Below are 16,957 nucleotides of genomic sequence, written 5' to 3' on the forward strand. Positions count from 1 at the left end.
GGTGGGTCTATCTTCCCTTTTTCAGTAACCCTCTTTTGTACAGCACATTATACATATCTCTATGTGTGAGAAAAGCATTTCTCAAACAGATGTTTCACAGCCATGGACTCAGCAAGCATAAAAGTCACATTCAGGAAAATACAACATCCTTTTCTAATCCACACTGAATATGCTTAAACACAGGAAGAAATTTTAGAGTGTGTAATGACTTGGAAATGAATATTAACTGGCATTAGCTGACAAGGAAAACTGTATTTATGTATTTATGTACATTTTTCCTGTCAGAGCAGGAAAAAGTGGTTAGTGAACCACCTGCTTGAGGGAGAAAGAAGGGGATGAACGGAGAGATTCTACTGTACAAACCAGCAATCTCTGTAAGGCTTTGTCATTGATCATTCTTGTAATGTTCACAGGATGAGAATAGCAGAAAATTATGTGGTTGCTCTATTTGACAGTGACAATTAAGCAGTATTAACTATCTTATGTACTTACTTGCTTGGCCATTCATTAGCAATCTGGAAGGCAAATCTTTCCAGAAAATGCTAACATCTGCCAATGGTCTAAATGCATTTTCCTCAACAGAAACTGCTGATCAGTTTAAACAATAAAAAGTTACCATAATTACTTTGAATGCAATAGGAGGGCTGGGGGTGGTGGTGGAAAGAAATGCTAATGATTAAGCACTATAAAAATTTCTTAAATAAAATAAATAAATAAGAAATAAAAAAAATACCAGGCTTATTACATCAAGTGACTGCTATCTACCATAATCACCTACCTTAGACTATAACCTTATAAAATCATGCAAGGTTAACAGTACAATTCTATACATGCTCACTCAGAAGTAGGCCTCACTGAATTCAATGGAAATTATTCCCCCATAAGCAGCTACTGAACTGCAGCCAACACTAAACTTTATGGGGAGACAACGTGATGTATGGTCATTTTGTACATGTTCAGAACCACTTCAGCCTGCCCCTTGACACAAAGAGGAAAATTAAACCATTCCAACTATGTCTGAGGCAAGTTTCAGTGGTGAAAAACTACCTGAAAAAAGGACACGCTGGCTCTAATTGTGTGCTGTTACACTGCTGTAATTTCCCCCCTATAATTATTAAGAACATTGCATCTTCCATTCTGTTGGATTGAGGATTCCAACAACTTTGCTACTATACCCACATATTGCAGAGGACATCTGAGCAATTCTATTAATTTCTTATCAAAGAATTGTACTTCTATTTATTTCATCCTGTGAGAGTTATTTATTTAACAACAACAACATTATAACTGTAGGAGCTCCTACTGCTCTTGCTGTGGTGATACCTATCTAATGGAGCCAGAACTAGCGAGGCTAGCAAGTCTGCACTTCTGGGATAGCATTAGCATGCCAAGGTTTGGAGGATCCTTCTTGCAAATCAGTTGTGTTAGTAGGACTCCATTTGAATGCTCTCTTACAGTGGAAAGTGCCTCACCACAATATTGAGGAAAACTAAATTCACAGAAGAATAATCTCAATAATTTCAGTGCTCACCTTAACTAATGAAACACATATACTGCATTCAGGAGTAACTAAATAGGCATACCCTTCTTTACATCCCTAATAGTTTCATACAAGACATATGATAATGATAATGATAATAAATTAGGCTACAAGCCCCCAGCCTAAAAATTACATGTGGTTAATAATATACCATTACTACATAGCTACAGAAATCAGGATGAGGAAAACTGATTTTCAGAAGCAAAAGATAAGCAAACAAAACTATCATCCATTTTGGTAAAAATTATCCCAGCTCCTATGAAGAATCAGAGCCTGTGTGGTGTAATGGTTAAAGTGCTGGACTAGGACTTGTGAGACCAGGGTTCATACCCCCCACTCAGTTATGAAGCACACTGATAACCTTGGGCCAGTCAGTGGCTCTCAGCTTAACCTACCTCACAAGGCTGTTGTGAGGATAAAATGGGGAGGGGGAGAAGGGTGTATGTCACCTTGAGCTGCTTGGAGGAAATGTGGGGTGTAAATGTAGTAATTAATTAATTAATAATTACTGGTTATTGTTAGATTGGCCATTATCCAGCCAAAGTTAATCAGTTTCATTCATATGCAGATAATTTCACCAAGTGAATCACCCACACTTTCCTATAGCAGTTCTGCATTATAGATATCTTTTGTACAAACACTGATCTAAACTAGCCTATTCAAGATGGAACAAAAATTAATACTCTAAAAATGAAAGAAATCAAGTTTGTAGCCTTAAGACTGCAGCCTTACAGTGCAATCCTATACATGTCCACCCTTTTCTTCAAATCTCCCCCAACTAACACAAGAACAGGTAAACTACTACAGGATGAGTCCTGTGCAATCTAAAAGGATAATCACTAAAGAGTCCCTTCACCCACAAAACATCTCCCCTTTGCCATCTACTAAAACTTTTTAGTCAGCCAAATTGCCACTTCTGCTCACAGACATCCCATTTTGTATACTTTTTTATTTGCCCAGCAATTAAACAAAGGACTACTACATTAATTATATTTTAAGGATACACATAAACACACAATCAATGGGCATGTCAAATGTGTATACTATATGGTGCACTTGTCAGGGAGGAAGGACAGGTTTCTGTTTCTCCATGAGTATCCTTGATGTTATATGCAAGGCTTGCTGTGTAATCCCCTTTGTAAAGTTTGCTTAATTACTATATATCTTTAAAAAGTCAGTCATCATACAAGAGCAAATGATATGTCACAGGCTGAGGAAGGGAATAATTAACATGTCTATTTTGGCACTTATTCTTACTAACACACCATACAACAATGAAATGCTAGGTATTTGAAATAGTATTTTTCCATTCTGCCTAGCTTCCAAACAGCTAGCTTTATTCAAGTTTTTAAAAATTTAAATGAGATTTTAACACTGGGAACAATTATGCTAATCCTGCCAGAAAATGTGTTTGCTTTGTTAAATTGAGCTTCAAAAGTATTTCAATTGAGCACATATTTGCGATTGCAAGAAAGGCCTATTCTTATATCCATTCAAAATGTTTACTTTATTACAGCTTATTACAAATATGCTGTCTAAAATGCAACAGCATGACTCTTCAATTTCTAGCCCATAATTTTATGATAATTATATGTAATAGTATGCATGGGTCGATTCCTATGCCTAACAAAGCCACAGATTGGTGTGATAGCAACTCTGCTTTCCCCATGGCATAATATTCCCTTCTAGGAACATTCTTCAATAAAAAGAGAGATTTTAATCACATATTTTCAGTTTGCTTTATATTCTCTCATCTGGGTTGCAGCACACTGAAAGAACAAATGCAATCTCAAGAGGTTAATTATTGTATATTTCCAATACCCAATGCTGGCAACTAAGAAATATGTACTTTATTAAATACCTAGTCATATAAATGTCACTAGGAGACAGTTAAAAAAAGGCTGCAGGGTTGTTGTTTTAAAATGGTACCATCTGAAGGCATCTCTTTCATTCCGCCAAGATCCAAATTATATTTTTACAAGTTAAATTATCATTTCACTCTTATATTTTAAAATGCTTTGCCATTTTTGCCTTTGGCTTGTTTATGAAGCCGAGACATTTTTTTCATCATTCTGGCAGAGCTCTCACTTAGGATGTTCTTCAAACTAGAATGTGAAAAGGTTTCAAAAGATATTTTCTGGTCAACAGTAAGATTTTATAATCTATATATAACTTCCCATTTGAAGCAGATCGTTTATGCTGCTACGTTAAAGAAATAATCCAAATATATTTTCATGTAAATTTGCCAGGACAATCTGAAATAGCATATTCAAAGCACTACATCACTAGTTATAGTAAGCTCCCTTGGGCACAGTAACCTCCATGGCACATAGCAAACTTCTTTTAAACTGAGGGAGTTTCACTCATCCACTCCAAAACTGCCTCATTCAAGAGCTTTACACCTTCCCTAGGATTAGCAAATGGGGAAAAAAACAAAGTATCATCTGCATACTGACAGAACGTCAGCCCCAACCCCAGGCTACCTCCATTGCTTTCACATAGATGTTAAAAAGCATGGGGGGGGAAACAGAAACTTGTGTCACCCCACAGGTCAACAGCACCATCTTCTGAGATTGCTCCTCTAGGAAGGATAGAGAGCACCATTAACACCATGCCCCCTAAGCCAAACCCAGACAGATTGATACCATGGTTGATGGTACTGAACCCACCACAGGAAAGATTGATACCAGATTGATACCATGGTTGATGGTACTGAAAACTACTAAGATGTCTAGGAGAACCAAAACAGTTGCAACAACCCCCATGGCCACTCCCCAGTGTAAACTGGCTTAACATTCTGGCTTGTTTCAAAGCCATAAATCATAACTTCCCCATTTTGATGAAATGGGAAACTATAACTAAAGATTTCCTATTTTGTTGAATGGCATGCATGAAAGGAGGAACAATGTTCATATGCCAGCTTATAATAATAATAATTATTATAATTATCTTTATTTATACCCCGCCCTTTTTCCAAACTGGAACTCAAGGCGGCTTCCAGATAAAAATAAGTACATATCATTAAGAACCTATAAAAATATAAAACAAATAAACATATAAAATCAGCATTAAAACAGGATTAAACTATTAAGATGTTAAAAGCAATTAGATATACACTTAAAATACTGCAACCCAGTTTAGGAGCATACAAGTAAAACAATAACATACAGCATCCTCTTCAGTCACTACCCTTAAAACCTTCAGTTCCAAAGGCCTGCCGGAAGAAAAAAGTCTTTAGCTGTCAGCGGAAGGACTGCACAGAGGAGGCCACTCTTGCCTCCCTAGGGAGGGAGTTCCAGAGCCTAGGGGCAGCCACCGAAAAGGCCCTATCTCGTGTCCCCACCAGTTGCACTTGTGGAGGTGTTGGGATCGTGAGAAGGGTCTCTCCTGAAGATCTCAGGGCCTGGGCAGGTTCATATAGGGAGATACGGTCTAACAAATAGCCTGGACCTAAGCCATATAGGGCTTTATAGGTCATAACCAGCACTTTGAATTGTGTCCGGAAACAGACTGGCAGCCAGTGGAGCTGTTGCAGCAGGGGAGTTGTATGGTCCCTGTAATCAGCCCCAGTTAACATTCTGGCTGCAGCTCATTGCACCAACTGAAGTTTCCGAACAGTCTTCAAAGGCAGCCCCACATAGAGTGTATTTCAGTAGTCTAAGCGGGATGTAACTAAGGCATGTATCACCATAGCCAGATCAGACGACTCCAGGAACGGGTGCAGTTGGCGCACTAGTCTTTTTTCATCATTAATTTTTATTCAAATTTTCAAAGACAAAAAACAAAACAAAACAAAAATAATTAAACAATAAAATAAAATGTTGACTTCCGATTTGTCGCAGATCAGTTATAGGTCTACAATATATAACAATCCTGTCTCTTAAATTATATTATAAAATCACTTTCCTCCAGTAGTTATCTTAATTAATCATCAAATCTCATAAACATTACTTTATTCTTTCCACAAAAAGTCAAAGAGAGGTTTCAATTCCTTGAGAGATATATCTTTCAATTTTTCTCCAAATAAACATGTCGATTAATCCATCTCGTTCAAATCTGTTAGGTCCAATGATTTCAATAGCCATTCTTCCATTATCAATGTTAATTCCATCTTCCATCTTCAATAATCCTGTTAAGTCCAGTAATTTCAGTAGCCATTCTTCCATTATCAATAATCCTGTTAAGTCCAGTAATTTCAGTAGCCATTCTTCCATTATCAGTATCCCATAATAATCTTGTTGTCATAGCCATAGTCCAAATAAACATATAGATTAATCCATCTCATCAAACCTGTTAGATCCAATAATTTCAATAGCCATTCTTCCATTATCAATATTAATTCCATCTTCCATCTTCAATAGTCCTGTTCAGTCCAGTAATTTCAGTATCCATTCTTCCATTATCCCATATTAATCTTGCTGTCATAGCCATAGTCATATAATAAGAGTCTGATGGGAATTTCTTTTATCACAAATATTTCCTTGCCATCAATTCTGGATATGTTTCTGAAATATTGTTGTAAAGTCATATCTCTGTTCTTCTTTTTTACAAAATGCACTGGCTCATCTCTTGAGAATTCTTCCATTGTCACATATCTGTAGTTAATTCCATAGATTTTTTCTATGTCAAGCTCCATCACATCATTCCAGTCCAGAAAATTATCCAAGACATTGATAACTTTATCTCTAATATCTTCATTAATTTCTTCAGAGACAACGTTGAATTCCAAACAGTAAACTTTGTTTCTAATATCCATAAACTCCAGATCTTTTTCCAATTCCACATTTGTTCCAATCTCCAGGGCTTGCATCTTCCCTTTAATTTTTCTTTTCTCATCTCTAATCTTATCAATCTCCTCTCTCACAAGATCCCCTATTTCTTTAAGCTCCTGCGTCATTTTGCCTAATTCAATTTTCATCTCCTGTCTACCCTGTCTCAGGGTTTGTTTCGTTATCTCAATCTCATCCATTATTTTCTGAAACATAATTTCTTCCATGGTCTCAGCCTCTTTCCTGATTGCCATTCTTAAAACCACGAAAACAAAAATTATTTCAGCCACAATTGGGTTGATATTCCAGGCTTGATGACATCACAGTGTAGACAGTACAGCCTGCCTTATCTCTTATTTATTCAGGAATACAAAACAAATTTAGTTCCCAGCTTCAACACAGTTAGTGGCGTCGTGAACAAGTAGATTCGTCAAAATGAAATAGACCAAAAAGAAAATAGTCCCGGACATATAATACTCCAAAGTTCATAAATCAAATTTATTTATTTTTTTTCCCTCCTCGAAATAGAAATCCCTCTTCCGTTTGTATCTTTAGAATGCACTTCCAGGCCAGCTTTTTGCAATAAAAACAAAGATAAGCTTTTTCAATTTCTTTCCTCCTTAATTTCGTGAATAAAAGAGAAGAGTTATAACTCACCCAGAAATTCTTTATAGCTGATTCATTGACAAATCTCTTTTTGCTGCAACGATTTAAACCAAGTGAAAAAAAAATAGAAAGAAGGATGCTTGCCTGTTAAAGTCCGTTTTTCTTTGAAGAAAAGATAAACGTGTCGCTTAATCAGTTAGAGCTTGTTGGAAGTCCGTCCGGCATTTGCTGGCTGAACCTTCTCTCATAAATTAATGAAATCCAGTCCTCCCAACAAAAACAGGCTTTTGTGGTTAATCTCTACGTTTCTCCCTGCCCGGGAGAAAATCTTTACCAGTCAAAAAGAACGTTCTGACTGATTTTAAAACTGAAAAAGCTTCTTCTGAGACGAGAGCTCGTCTCAAAAAGCAGGCACAAGCTAAGTCACCCTTCCCAGAAGTCTGATTGGCGCACTAGTCTTAACTGTGCAAAAGCATTCCTGGCCACCGCAGAAACCTGGGCCTCCAGGTTTAAGGCTGAGTCCAGGAGCACACCCAAACTGCAAACCTGCGTCTTCAGGGGGAGTGTAACCCCATCCAGCAGAGGCTGAACCCCTATTCCCTGATCCGCCTTTCGACTGACTAGGAGCACCTCTGTCTTGTCTGGATTAAGCTTCAGCTTGTTCACCCTCATCCAGTCCACCACTGCTATCAGACACTGGTTTAGAACTGAGACAGTTTCCTTGGAATTAGGTGGAAAGGAGAAGTAGAGTTGGGTGTCATCTGCATACTGATGGCACCGAACCCCAAACCTCTGGACAACCTCTCCCAGTGGTTTCATGTAGATATTAAATATCATGGGGGACAAAACTGAACCCTGACAGACCCCACAGGCCAACAGTCAAGGAGTCAAACAGGAATCCCCCCAGCACCATCTTCTGGGTTCCACCCTCCAGGAAGTAACGGAGCCATTGTAAAACGGTGCCCCTAAGTCCCATCCCGGTATGGTGACCCAGAAGGATACCATGGTCAATGGTATCGAAAGCCACTGAGAGGTCCAACAGAACCAACAGGGACACACTCCCCCTGTCCAGTTCTCTGCGTAGGTCATCTACCAAGGCGACCAAAGCCATCTCCGTCTCATAACCAGGTCTGAAACCAGACTGAAATGGATCTAGATAATCCGTTTCATCCAGGAATCCCTGTAGTTGGGAGGCCACCACACGCTCTATTACCTTGCCCAGGAATGGGATATTAGACACTGGCTGATAATTATCCATAATAGAGGGATAAAGCAAAGGGATGATTATCTGAATACTGCCAGTGTGACTTCAGTCTGATGCCACAAGCTACCTATAAACCACAGACCCTAGTTCTCTGGCACACAGTGTTGCAGGGTACCCACCCCCTAATATGAGTGCTGTTCAGGTTTCTCGGGGTGGTGGCGGGGAATGAGTTTCAGTAATGTGGACCAGACAAAGGAAGTGTTCCCTTCCACTACCTGAGACTTCCCCTGCCATGCTGTATAGCACTAGATGGCTGCCAGACTGAAACCTGAGAAGTTATTAGCTATATAGCCAAGGGAGGGGGACACTGACCTAGTTCTGGAGAGTGTAAACGGGAAAAGACATCCTTCCAAAACATCCCTTTATAGTGCAGAGGGACTTATTTAAAAAAAATCTCATGGTATGTAACCAACCAACTCTATTTTCATCCTTCCATGTTATAATGTCAGGGATATGAATAAGCCAATCACCTTTCTTCCTGGCTTCCATTTTCCTTTTTTGGGGAGGGGGTAAATAACATCCTAAGGCTCTATGTCTAATCAGCTAACTTTCTAGCAACCATGATTAATCTTTCCTGTGGTGGGTTCATCTGAAATCATGTACTCTCTATAAGTTATTTTCTGCAAATGCTACACTACAATAAGTATGGATGGATGTTAAAAAATCCCCCCACCCTCAAACGACAAATACAAAATGTGAAAAATCTGCAAAGAAGCTTAGGCATGTCTCCTGCTGTGCAGGAGCTAATGACCTGACACTCATAAAGAATTCCCTGTATAGTAAAGCATATAGTACAATGGTATACATGACTACTCAGAAGTAAGTCTCTTTATGTTTATTGGGGTTTACGCTCAGGTGTAAGTGGGTATAGGACTGCAGCCCACGATTTGGTTTAGGGTTGGCATTGGGGGAAAGCAGGGTTCTTGTGCCACAGCTGTGTGGAGGCAAAGATTAAACAGGTTAACCCTCTTTTAGCATGGCTGCTCTTTTTTGCAACTTTTTCAGCTTTACTTTTTTGTGATTCAGTAACCAGAACTGTACACATTATTCCAAATGTAGTTGCACCTCAGTTTTATACAGCACATTATGATACTGGCAGTTTTATTTTTGATCGCTTTACTAATGATCTCTAGCATGGAATCTGCCTTTAAAAAATTAGATGCCACATTTGGTTCAACGTTTTCAATGACCTATCAATTGTAATACCAAGATCAATCTCCTGGTTGTCACTGGCAGCTCAGACCCTAAGACTGGCCTGGTTTGCATATAATACTAAACCATAGTTTATTAAAGCATGGTTTAGCATTATGTGTGAAGTTACCCAAAAGCTATAGAGCCATGAATGATCAGTGACAAAAAATTCAAACAGCTCTCAAGGCACAGCTGCTCTCATGGTGTTTTTAACTGTCAGGTGACATAATAAACCAAAGTTTAAGTGATCATCTGCCAGATGCCTTATGCCTAACTATGGTTAATGTTTACTGTGGTTAATGCTAACTATGGTTTAGAGTTATGTGCAAACCAGACCAATGAATATGTAAAGTTAACATTACTTGCCCCATTATGCTTCACTTTAGACTTTCAATGAACTCCATTTGCTATTTTGTTGCCTAGTCACCCATTATGGAGAGATCAATTTGGAGTGCTTCACAATCCCTTGTTTTTACCACCCTGAATAATTTGGTGGCATCTGCAAAATTGGCCACTTCACTGCTAGCCAATAAGTGAAATTTATATAGTATTTATAGCATGTAATATTATATTTGAAAGTGGCTTTTTTGTAGGGTTTTGAGACAGAGGCATAAACTAAAATGCCTTCCACAGAAACCCCAAAATATGTTTTCAGCTGTACAAATCAGCAAGAACTGCAAAATTCCAAGAAAGCAATAAAGATCATGAATATTTGCAAATATCCATCTGCTGAAGCACTAAAAAACATACACATCTCAAAATATTTTACAAACGTTAAGTCACTAATATAGACTGCGGATTAGAAAGTTTGGCAAATATTTTTCTCAACTTTATTAGAAATATAACTAAGCAACCCTAATTGCTTCTGCACAATCTCAAGAAAGGATAAGTGCTAAACTTACAGAAACAAACTATAGTATGAAGTATTACTGAGACTAAGGCTGCAACATTTATTTATTACATTTCTACCCCGCCTTTCTTTTCATGACAGAAACCCAAGGCGGCTTACATACCAGACCTGACCCTGCTTAGCTTCAGCAGGGAGCTGGCCTTATGTGCCTTCAGAGTCAGACCATAGCCTGGGACCAACATGATTTTCACTAGCCTGTACTCCACTAAATGACTTACTTCTGATAGGCAAGCTGTAAGTTTTTAGAAAGCAAAGAGTGAGGGCAATTATGCTTTACAAAAGGAACCGAAATGCATATTCCATAGCTTAGGAATGTGCAACAAAAGCAAAAGAACTCCACTAAAACAGTTTTACCAAGACACACATACACAAAGTTCAGTGCTCTTACCTTAATTTGTGCAAAAGGTCTATCTAAACTTCCAACATAAAGCAGTCCAACACTCTGTGGGAGAAGCCTAGAAAAGAAAAAGCCTTTTAAGAAATGTCTATTCACCATCATCGTCTGTAGCTACATGCCTAGCTAGGAACAGCAGAGATGTAAATACATGTACGCTGGCATGCTCAGAATATGCTAGACCTATTACTGAAAGTAAGTAGAAAATTAATAAAGCATATAATAAAATGCCCTAGATTTCTTTCACTAAGAGGCCTTCAGAAAAGTACCAAAAAAATTTTTTTAACTCACTGAGAGAATAGATACCTTTGGTGGAATGGATTTCCCCTCCTCTTGCAGTCCCGCCCCCCAGTATGTTCTGGAGGGTTGAGGAGAGGAAGTCCTGTTGCACAAGTCATCAACACATACGCTGGTTTAGAATGCATAAGATCTTCTCTATTATTTCTGTAAATATATCTGCCTTGTGACGAAGTACAAATCACGTTTGGGACACATTTGCAGAAGTGGATGTGCAAGGATGGGGTCTTCTAAATTGTAGTTTGTTAGTTTGGATAATGTTTTAGAGCACATTATTCCTAACTGAAAACAGTTCTGGCTTAAGGAGACATAGTTACTGCGTTCAGTGTCTGATGCTAACTACATTAGGGCCCCGCTTTTTAGCAGCCCGCTTTTCGGCGTTCCGCTAATACGTCGGCTTTCAATTAGAGTAAGGCCCCACTCATACGGCGCTTGTACCGCTTTTACAGCATTTTTCAGGCATCAGGCACCATTCTATTGAATGAGTTCTGCTTTTCGGCAGGTTTTGCTTTTCTGCGGGGGTCTAGAACGTAACCCGCCGTATGAGTGGGGCCCTACTGTACTTGAATGGCTCTAACTGGCTGATGGCATTGGTCACGTGGAGAACTGATTTGGTTAACCAGATGAAAAATTTACAATTTGAGTAAGAGGTGGGTCCAATAGAGGAGTTTCTCTTGTAATGGTTTTAACTGATCCTTGCTTGGGAGAAACATGGATCTCGGAGCTGTCCAAGTTTTTATGCATTACCATATTATTTTGACACATACATTGTTGTGCTGCTTTTAAAAGTAACATTATGGTAAAGACACATTTAGTATAGTATATTGTATTATTTTTCAAAATGTTAAAATACAGAATAAAGTACAGATAAGTAATTCAAACACCCCAATTTATACACTTGGGGAAACTGCTACCATCTCGTAAGACTTCTAAAACTTAATACTATAAACCAGTGTAGCAAATGTCTGAAATTGCATAACTTTATTTGCATCATTTAATATGGGTTCCTGCTGGGAGGAAGGGTGGTATATAAATCAAATAATAAACAAATAAATAAAATCATTTATTAAATTTGAGTTTCTCACCAATATCTGTAAACATGTAGTATTAATTCAGTGCTAACACTGACATGGATACAACATTACAGCATATTACAACCCAATCCATATTAGCTACACAACCTGAAAGCATTTATTCTTAATCAGCTTCCTATCTACAACTAGAAATGCCCACAAACAAGAAAATTTTGTCTTGTTAGAAGACTTTTACCTCTTTTTTGTCTAGTCAATCTCAAAGTCAGTTATACAGTCACTAGGGCAGATTAGAATATTTTTCCTAACAATCTTCCCCGTCCTATCCAGCAGTTTAAGAAGTTGTATTTTTGACAAAGCAAGCACCAAACATCACTTAAGTGCCATTTAAGGATTTATTAGTTCTAATTGTGTCACAAATTAAATACTTAAAAGCACAACAAATCACCAGTCAAGCTTCTAATGGTCAACATTTCAAGATTAATTGCAGAAGTTGGTATTTTATTGAAAGGGCACATTTTAGCTAAGCATTTATTTGTTATGAGTGTTTTATTCAGCAATGCAAAGCACAATATTAAATGGCCATTGGAAAAAAGAAAACACAATGTTTTCTCTCAGTTACAATGATTACCTCTTCAGTTTAGGGCACTGCTCACTGGAGATGAGCATGTGCACTTGAGGTTGACAACAGTTCAAGACTAAGATTCACTAATAGGAAAAAAAACTCTTGCGGTTTAAGAACATATAGCCAACAGATATTTCTATCAAACTTTTAAAAGCAGGGAAATTGGGCAGCTATAGTGAATGCACCAGACGAGCAGGAAACCTAACCTCCTCTGAGATATTGTACTGCAAACACAATTTGGGTTGGTCTTTCATAGTTAAATCCACTTCCTTGTAGCTTGGAAGAATTTGGTAACGTGTCTCTGAGCATACGGTGAGTGGTGGCAACACGTGCTATCAGCCCAAATAACAGAAACAAGACATGTGCTGCACTGATCTTATTTTAGCAGAGAGGAAGCAACCATATTAAGACAGTTAATATTGTTCAGATAGTCACTTTAAATAAGTTTGATTTACTTTGCAATTTTAGTGAGGGGAAAGGAGAGGAGAAAGGGGGAGGGGAAAGGCAAGTTTGATCATTTGCATGCTTATTGAGTTCAATGGGATTTACTCCTGTACAATCATGCTTAGGATAGGTGAAACTGACCTGGGGGAGGGGGACGGAGGAGAAGGGGAGAGGGAGGGGAAGGGAAAGAGATTGGGTGGGTGGGCATTGGGTAGAGGGGAAGCCCCTTTCCTTTTCAAAAGGAAATCATTGCGAACAGTATCATTGTTTTTCAGGATTTCCCCCACCCAATATATATAGTCTCCCACCCAAATTTAAACCAAAGCTGTCACAAGCCACATCCACACCAGACCTTTAATTCACTTTAAACAGTCATGGCTTCCCCCAAAGAATGCTGGGATGTGTAGTTTGTGAAGGGTGCTGAGAGTTGCTAGAAGAGGCCCTATTCCTCTCACAGAGCTACAATCCCTAGAAGAGGGGCTGACTGTTAAACCACTTGGGCCACTGGAGCTTGCCTAGGGGAATAGAAGTCTCTTAATAGCTCTCAGCACCTTTCACAAACTACACTTCCCACAATTCTTTGGGGGAACCGATGACTGTCTAAAATGAAAGCAAAGTCTGGCATGGGTGTGGCCCCTGAATGGCCAAGCCAAACAGCTATGAGTCTGGCTTTTAGAACACTGACAGTTCTTACTGACCATGCCTGACATTGTAATAGACTTCAATGTTAAATTTCTTAAATTAATTAACAATCGGCCAGGCATTTTTTTTAACTTTTAAGCTGCAAAAGATGAAGGCCAGCGTATGGGGTAAGGTCAGTAACAGGATTACAGGTACTCTGTGAATATGGCTGATTTTTAATTAATTTCAACAAATTATGAGAACACTGACAGAAAAAAGTCCAACAGGAATCTGGATTTTTTTCCTCTTGTTTTACACTTTGAACTCTGGCGGTTTTGTGTATCACCATGAAAACCTAGAGGGCTGTTAAGCAAGCATTTCTGAGTTCAGGACTATAGGTTTGTAAGGTTTTGTTTTGAAATGAGCTTATGGGAAGCAGCAGAACGGCATGGGGGAATTTTCAATTTAACATCGCGGAATGTGAAAAATCCATGCTGGCTATAGCATACAGCCATTCTTATGGCTGTATAATTAAAAAAAGATAGCAATATCAGTGTTTGCTATTGCAACACAGTTATTTAGGTGTATCCCTGGGGGGTCACAGGTTGTTAACAGGAAGCAAATCAGTATGTGTCATAATGGGGGGAGGGAATCTCCCAGATGTTTTCTAGAGCACTTTTTAAAAAATGTTAAATATTGCCATTTGCAGTCATTTGAATATTTTCTATAGATATGCCAGTTGATTAATTTTTAGATTACAACTAGAGATATGCAGACTATTTCACATATATAACCATAATAACTGTAATAAAAATGAAAAAGGATACCTTAATAGTGTGCCGTGTCTTTATGCACAGTTGACAGTTTCTCTGTAGTGCATTATTTTGTCCAGCTATTTATAAATTATTCAAATAATCTATCTACTCTCATTCCTTTGGGTGATTATTACACAGTCTAAACAGCCACTGTTAGAATCCCCCCTCTTGAACTTTCAATTCTCAATTCTCTCTCTCCATTTCATCTCTTTGTAAAGTTGTTTTTGTCTTTAACCAAATGTGAATTGGAGACATGGGAATGAGTCATGGGTTTTCCACAGTATTTTGACTTTGCTCCTACAAATTTCAATACTTTCTCTAGTTTTCTCTGACTCTTCTCTTATTTTTAAATAATAAAATTTAATTTTGGAAAAAAAGTATCTGAAAGATGAAGACATTTTGCAAACTGCTGAAATCCATCAATGAAGGCTGACTTACTACATTCCTAGATGTAGATGGAATAATGGGCTCAAGTTGCAGGAAGCCAGATTTTGACTGAACATCAGGAAGAACTTCTTAACTGTAGTTAGAGCCATACGACAATGGAATCAATTACGTAGAGAGGTAGTGGGCTCTCTGACACTGGAGGCATGCAAGAGGCAACTGGACAGCCACCTGTCAGGAATGCTTTGATTTGGGGGTTGGACTTGATAGCCTTATAGGCCCCTTCCAACTCTACTATTCTATGATTCTATGTTAGACCAGCAGTTCCCAGACCATTTGAAAGATTTATTGTAATCAACAAAGCAATGTGTTTGTGCATATGCAATCCAAAGCTGCTGTAGATTTTGGCTACAATGCTGAAATAAGTGCAGTTCTATCTGTAACTCTGTTCTTTTCATAAGTATTGTTCCAACATAATCCTTTGCACAACTCCTTCAAATGCAGCCTTATAAAATGCTGGTCTTGTCTTGTAGCTGCTCACCCAGTGCAAGTAATAACTGCCATATGAATTGTTGTGAATTGTCCCCACTTGCAGCATACTACTTTTGCTATCCAAGGTTCTGGACCATTTTGTCCACTGCTCATTTGCCTGTGCTGCTCCAAATTCACAGCTAATATTGTGATATGATGTGTTATTTTGGAACAACATTTTTAGGTAAGTGGATGGTAACATTTTTAGGTTAGTGGATGTTAGGTATACTTTGATTTGGATTCCTGTATTGAGCAGGGAGTTGGGCTTCATGGCCTTATAGGCCTCTTTCAAATCTATGATTCTATGATAATTCTGGATAGGGACTGAGGAATGAAAAAACACAGTAAGAAAAGCCAGTGGAGGTGAAAATTCCATTACAGCAAATAGAGAATTTGTATAGTATTGTATACAACAAAGTCATTCCAATTCAAGCGAGGATTGCGCAATGAAACAATCTACTCCAGGGGGTTACGGGAAAACCCAGAAGAGATTTGGGGAGGGGGGTGCTTGGGGAGAGAAGTTCCACTGTGTAATTGTAAATCATTGCATGAATAGACAACTTTGTTGGATACAACCCATAAAATATTGAAGTAATACAACATACAAATGCTGCAAAGGGTAATACCACAGATTTTTCCACTTAAGAGCCACAGCATAATTCAGAGCAGTAAAATATTAGATCTGGGTACACAATGACAACCACCCCATCCAATTTCCTGTCTCAATTAGGCTCACTTGAGGTTTTAAACCTTAGACTATGGGGCCTTTTATACACTCATTTTGTTCCACATACTTTGATCAGGGTGATCACTTTGAATTTAAGTGAGCTTAAAAGAACTATGAAACCCATTTCTTGTTCAATTTTACTTAAAAAACAGTTGGGAAAATATGGAAGAAATTGCTATGGTAGTATTAGAAGGAAGCATGCTGTCAAGTTTACTATTCTGAACCTTTATATTTTCAATCAGGTAATGAACAAAAATGAGTAATGAAGGCTGGAATCCTATAGGCACTTACCAGGAAGAATGCCCATTTAACACAATGGATCTTTATTTCCTAGTAGACATGCACAGAATTTCACTGTAAGATATAATTCTCCAAATGTATCCCAACAAAAAAGCCATTTATCAGATGGAGCCTGATAAGTGATGATTCAATTGGCATCACAGTGATCTAATTATACTTGCTTGAGGATACCTGTATCTATTTAATTATTCATGATCAAAATGTATTATAAAGCAATTGCCTTGTCATCTCCAAACTCTACCCCAAAGATTTAACTTGCATTAGATGATGATAAACATTTTGCATCATTATATTTGCTGAAAAATTGGTCAATGAGATAATAATTCATATTTTACTTGGCCGATTAGACTCCTCTTTTCAGTCCAACAGTGAGTAGCACAGGTAATCAACTGTTAGGGTATTCACAGTATTATGCATTACAATTCGTTTCACACCACTGGAGCAAAGCATTTCACATTCCTCATTTAAAGCCAAATTTACTCTCTTTAAACCAATATAAATTCAGTAT

At 38.1% G+C, this 16,957-nt stretch overlaps 1 protein-coding gene across 2 annotated transcripts in view; it reads right to left on the minus strand.

Moving 5' to 3' along the window:
• The window catches only part of RNGTT (RNA guanylyltransferase and 5'-phosphatase), a 272,562-nt gene that overhangs the window by 7,023 nt on the left and 248,582 nt on the right, over window positions 1–16,957 (minus strand). For both annotated transcript variants that reach the window (XM_061623302.1, XM_061623303.1), the window contains one exon: window positions 10,669–10,735. In XM_061623302.1, coding sequence (XP_061479286.1) covers window positions 10,669–10,735 — 67 coding nt within the window. The remainder of the gene's footprint in view (window positions 1–10,668; window positions 10,736–16,957) is intronic.

This window comes from Rhineura floridana, chromosome 4 (genome assembly GCF_030035675.1).
Source record: "Rhineura floridana isolate rRhiFlo1 chromosome 4, rRhiFlo1.hap2, whole genome shotgun sequence".
Classification (NCBI taxonomy): Eukaryota; Metazoa; Chordata; class Lepidosauria; order Squamata; family Rhineuridae; genus Rhineura; species Rhineura floridana.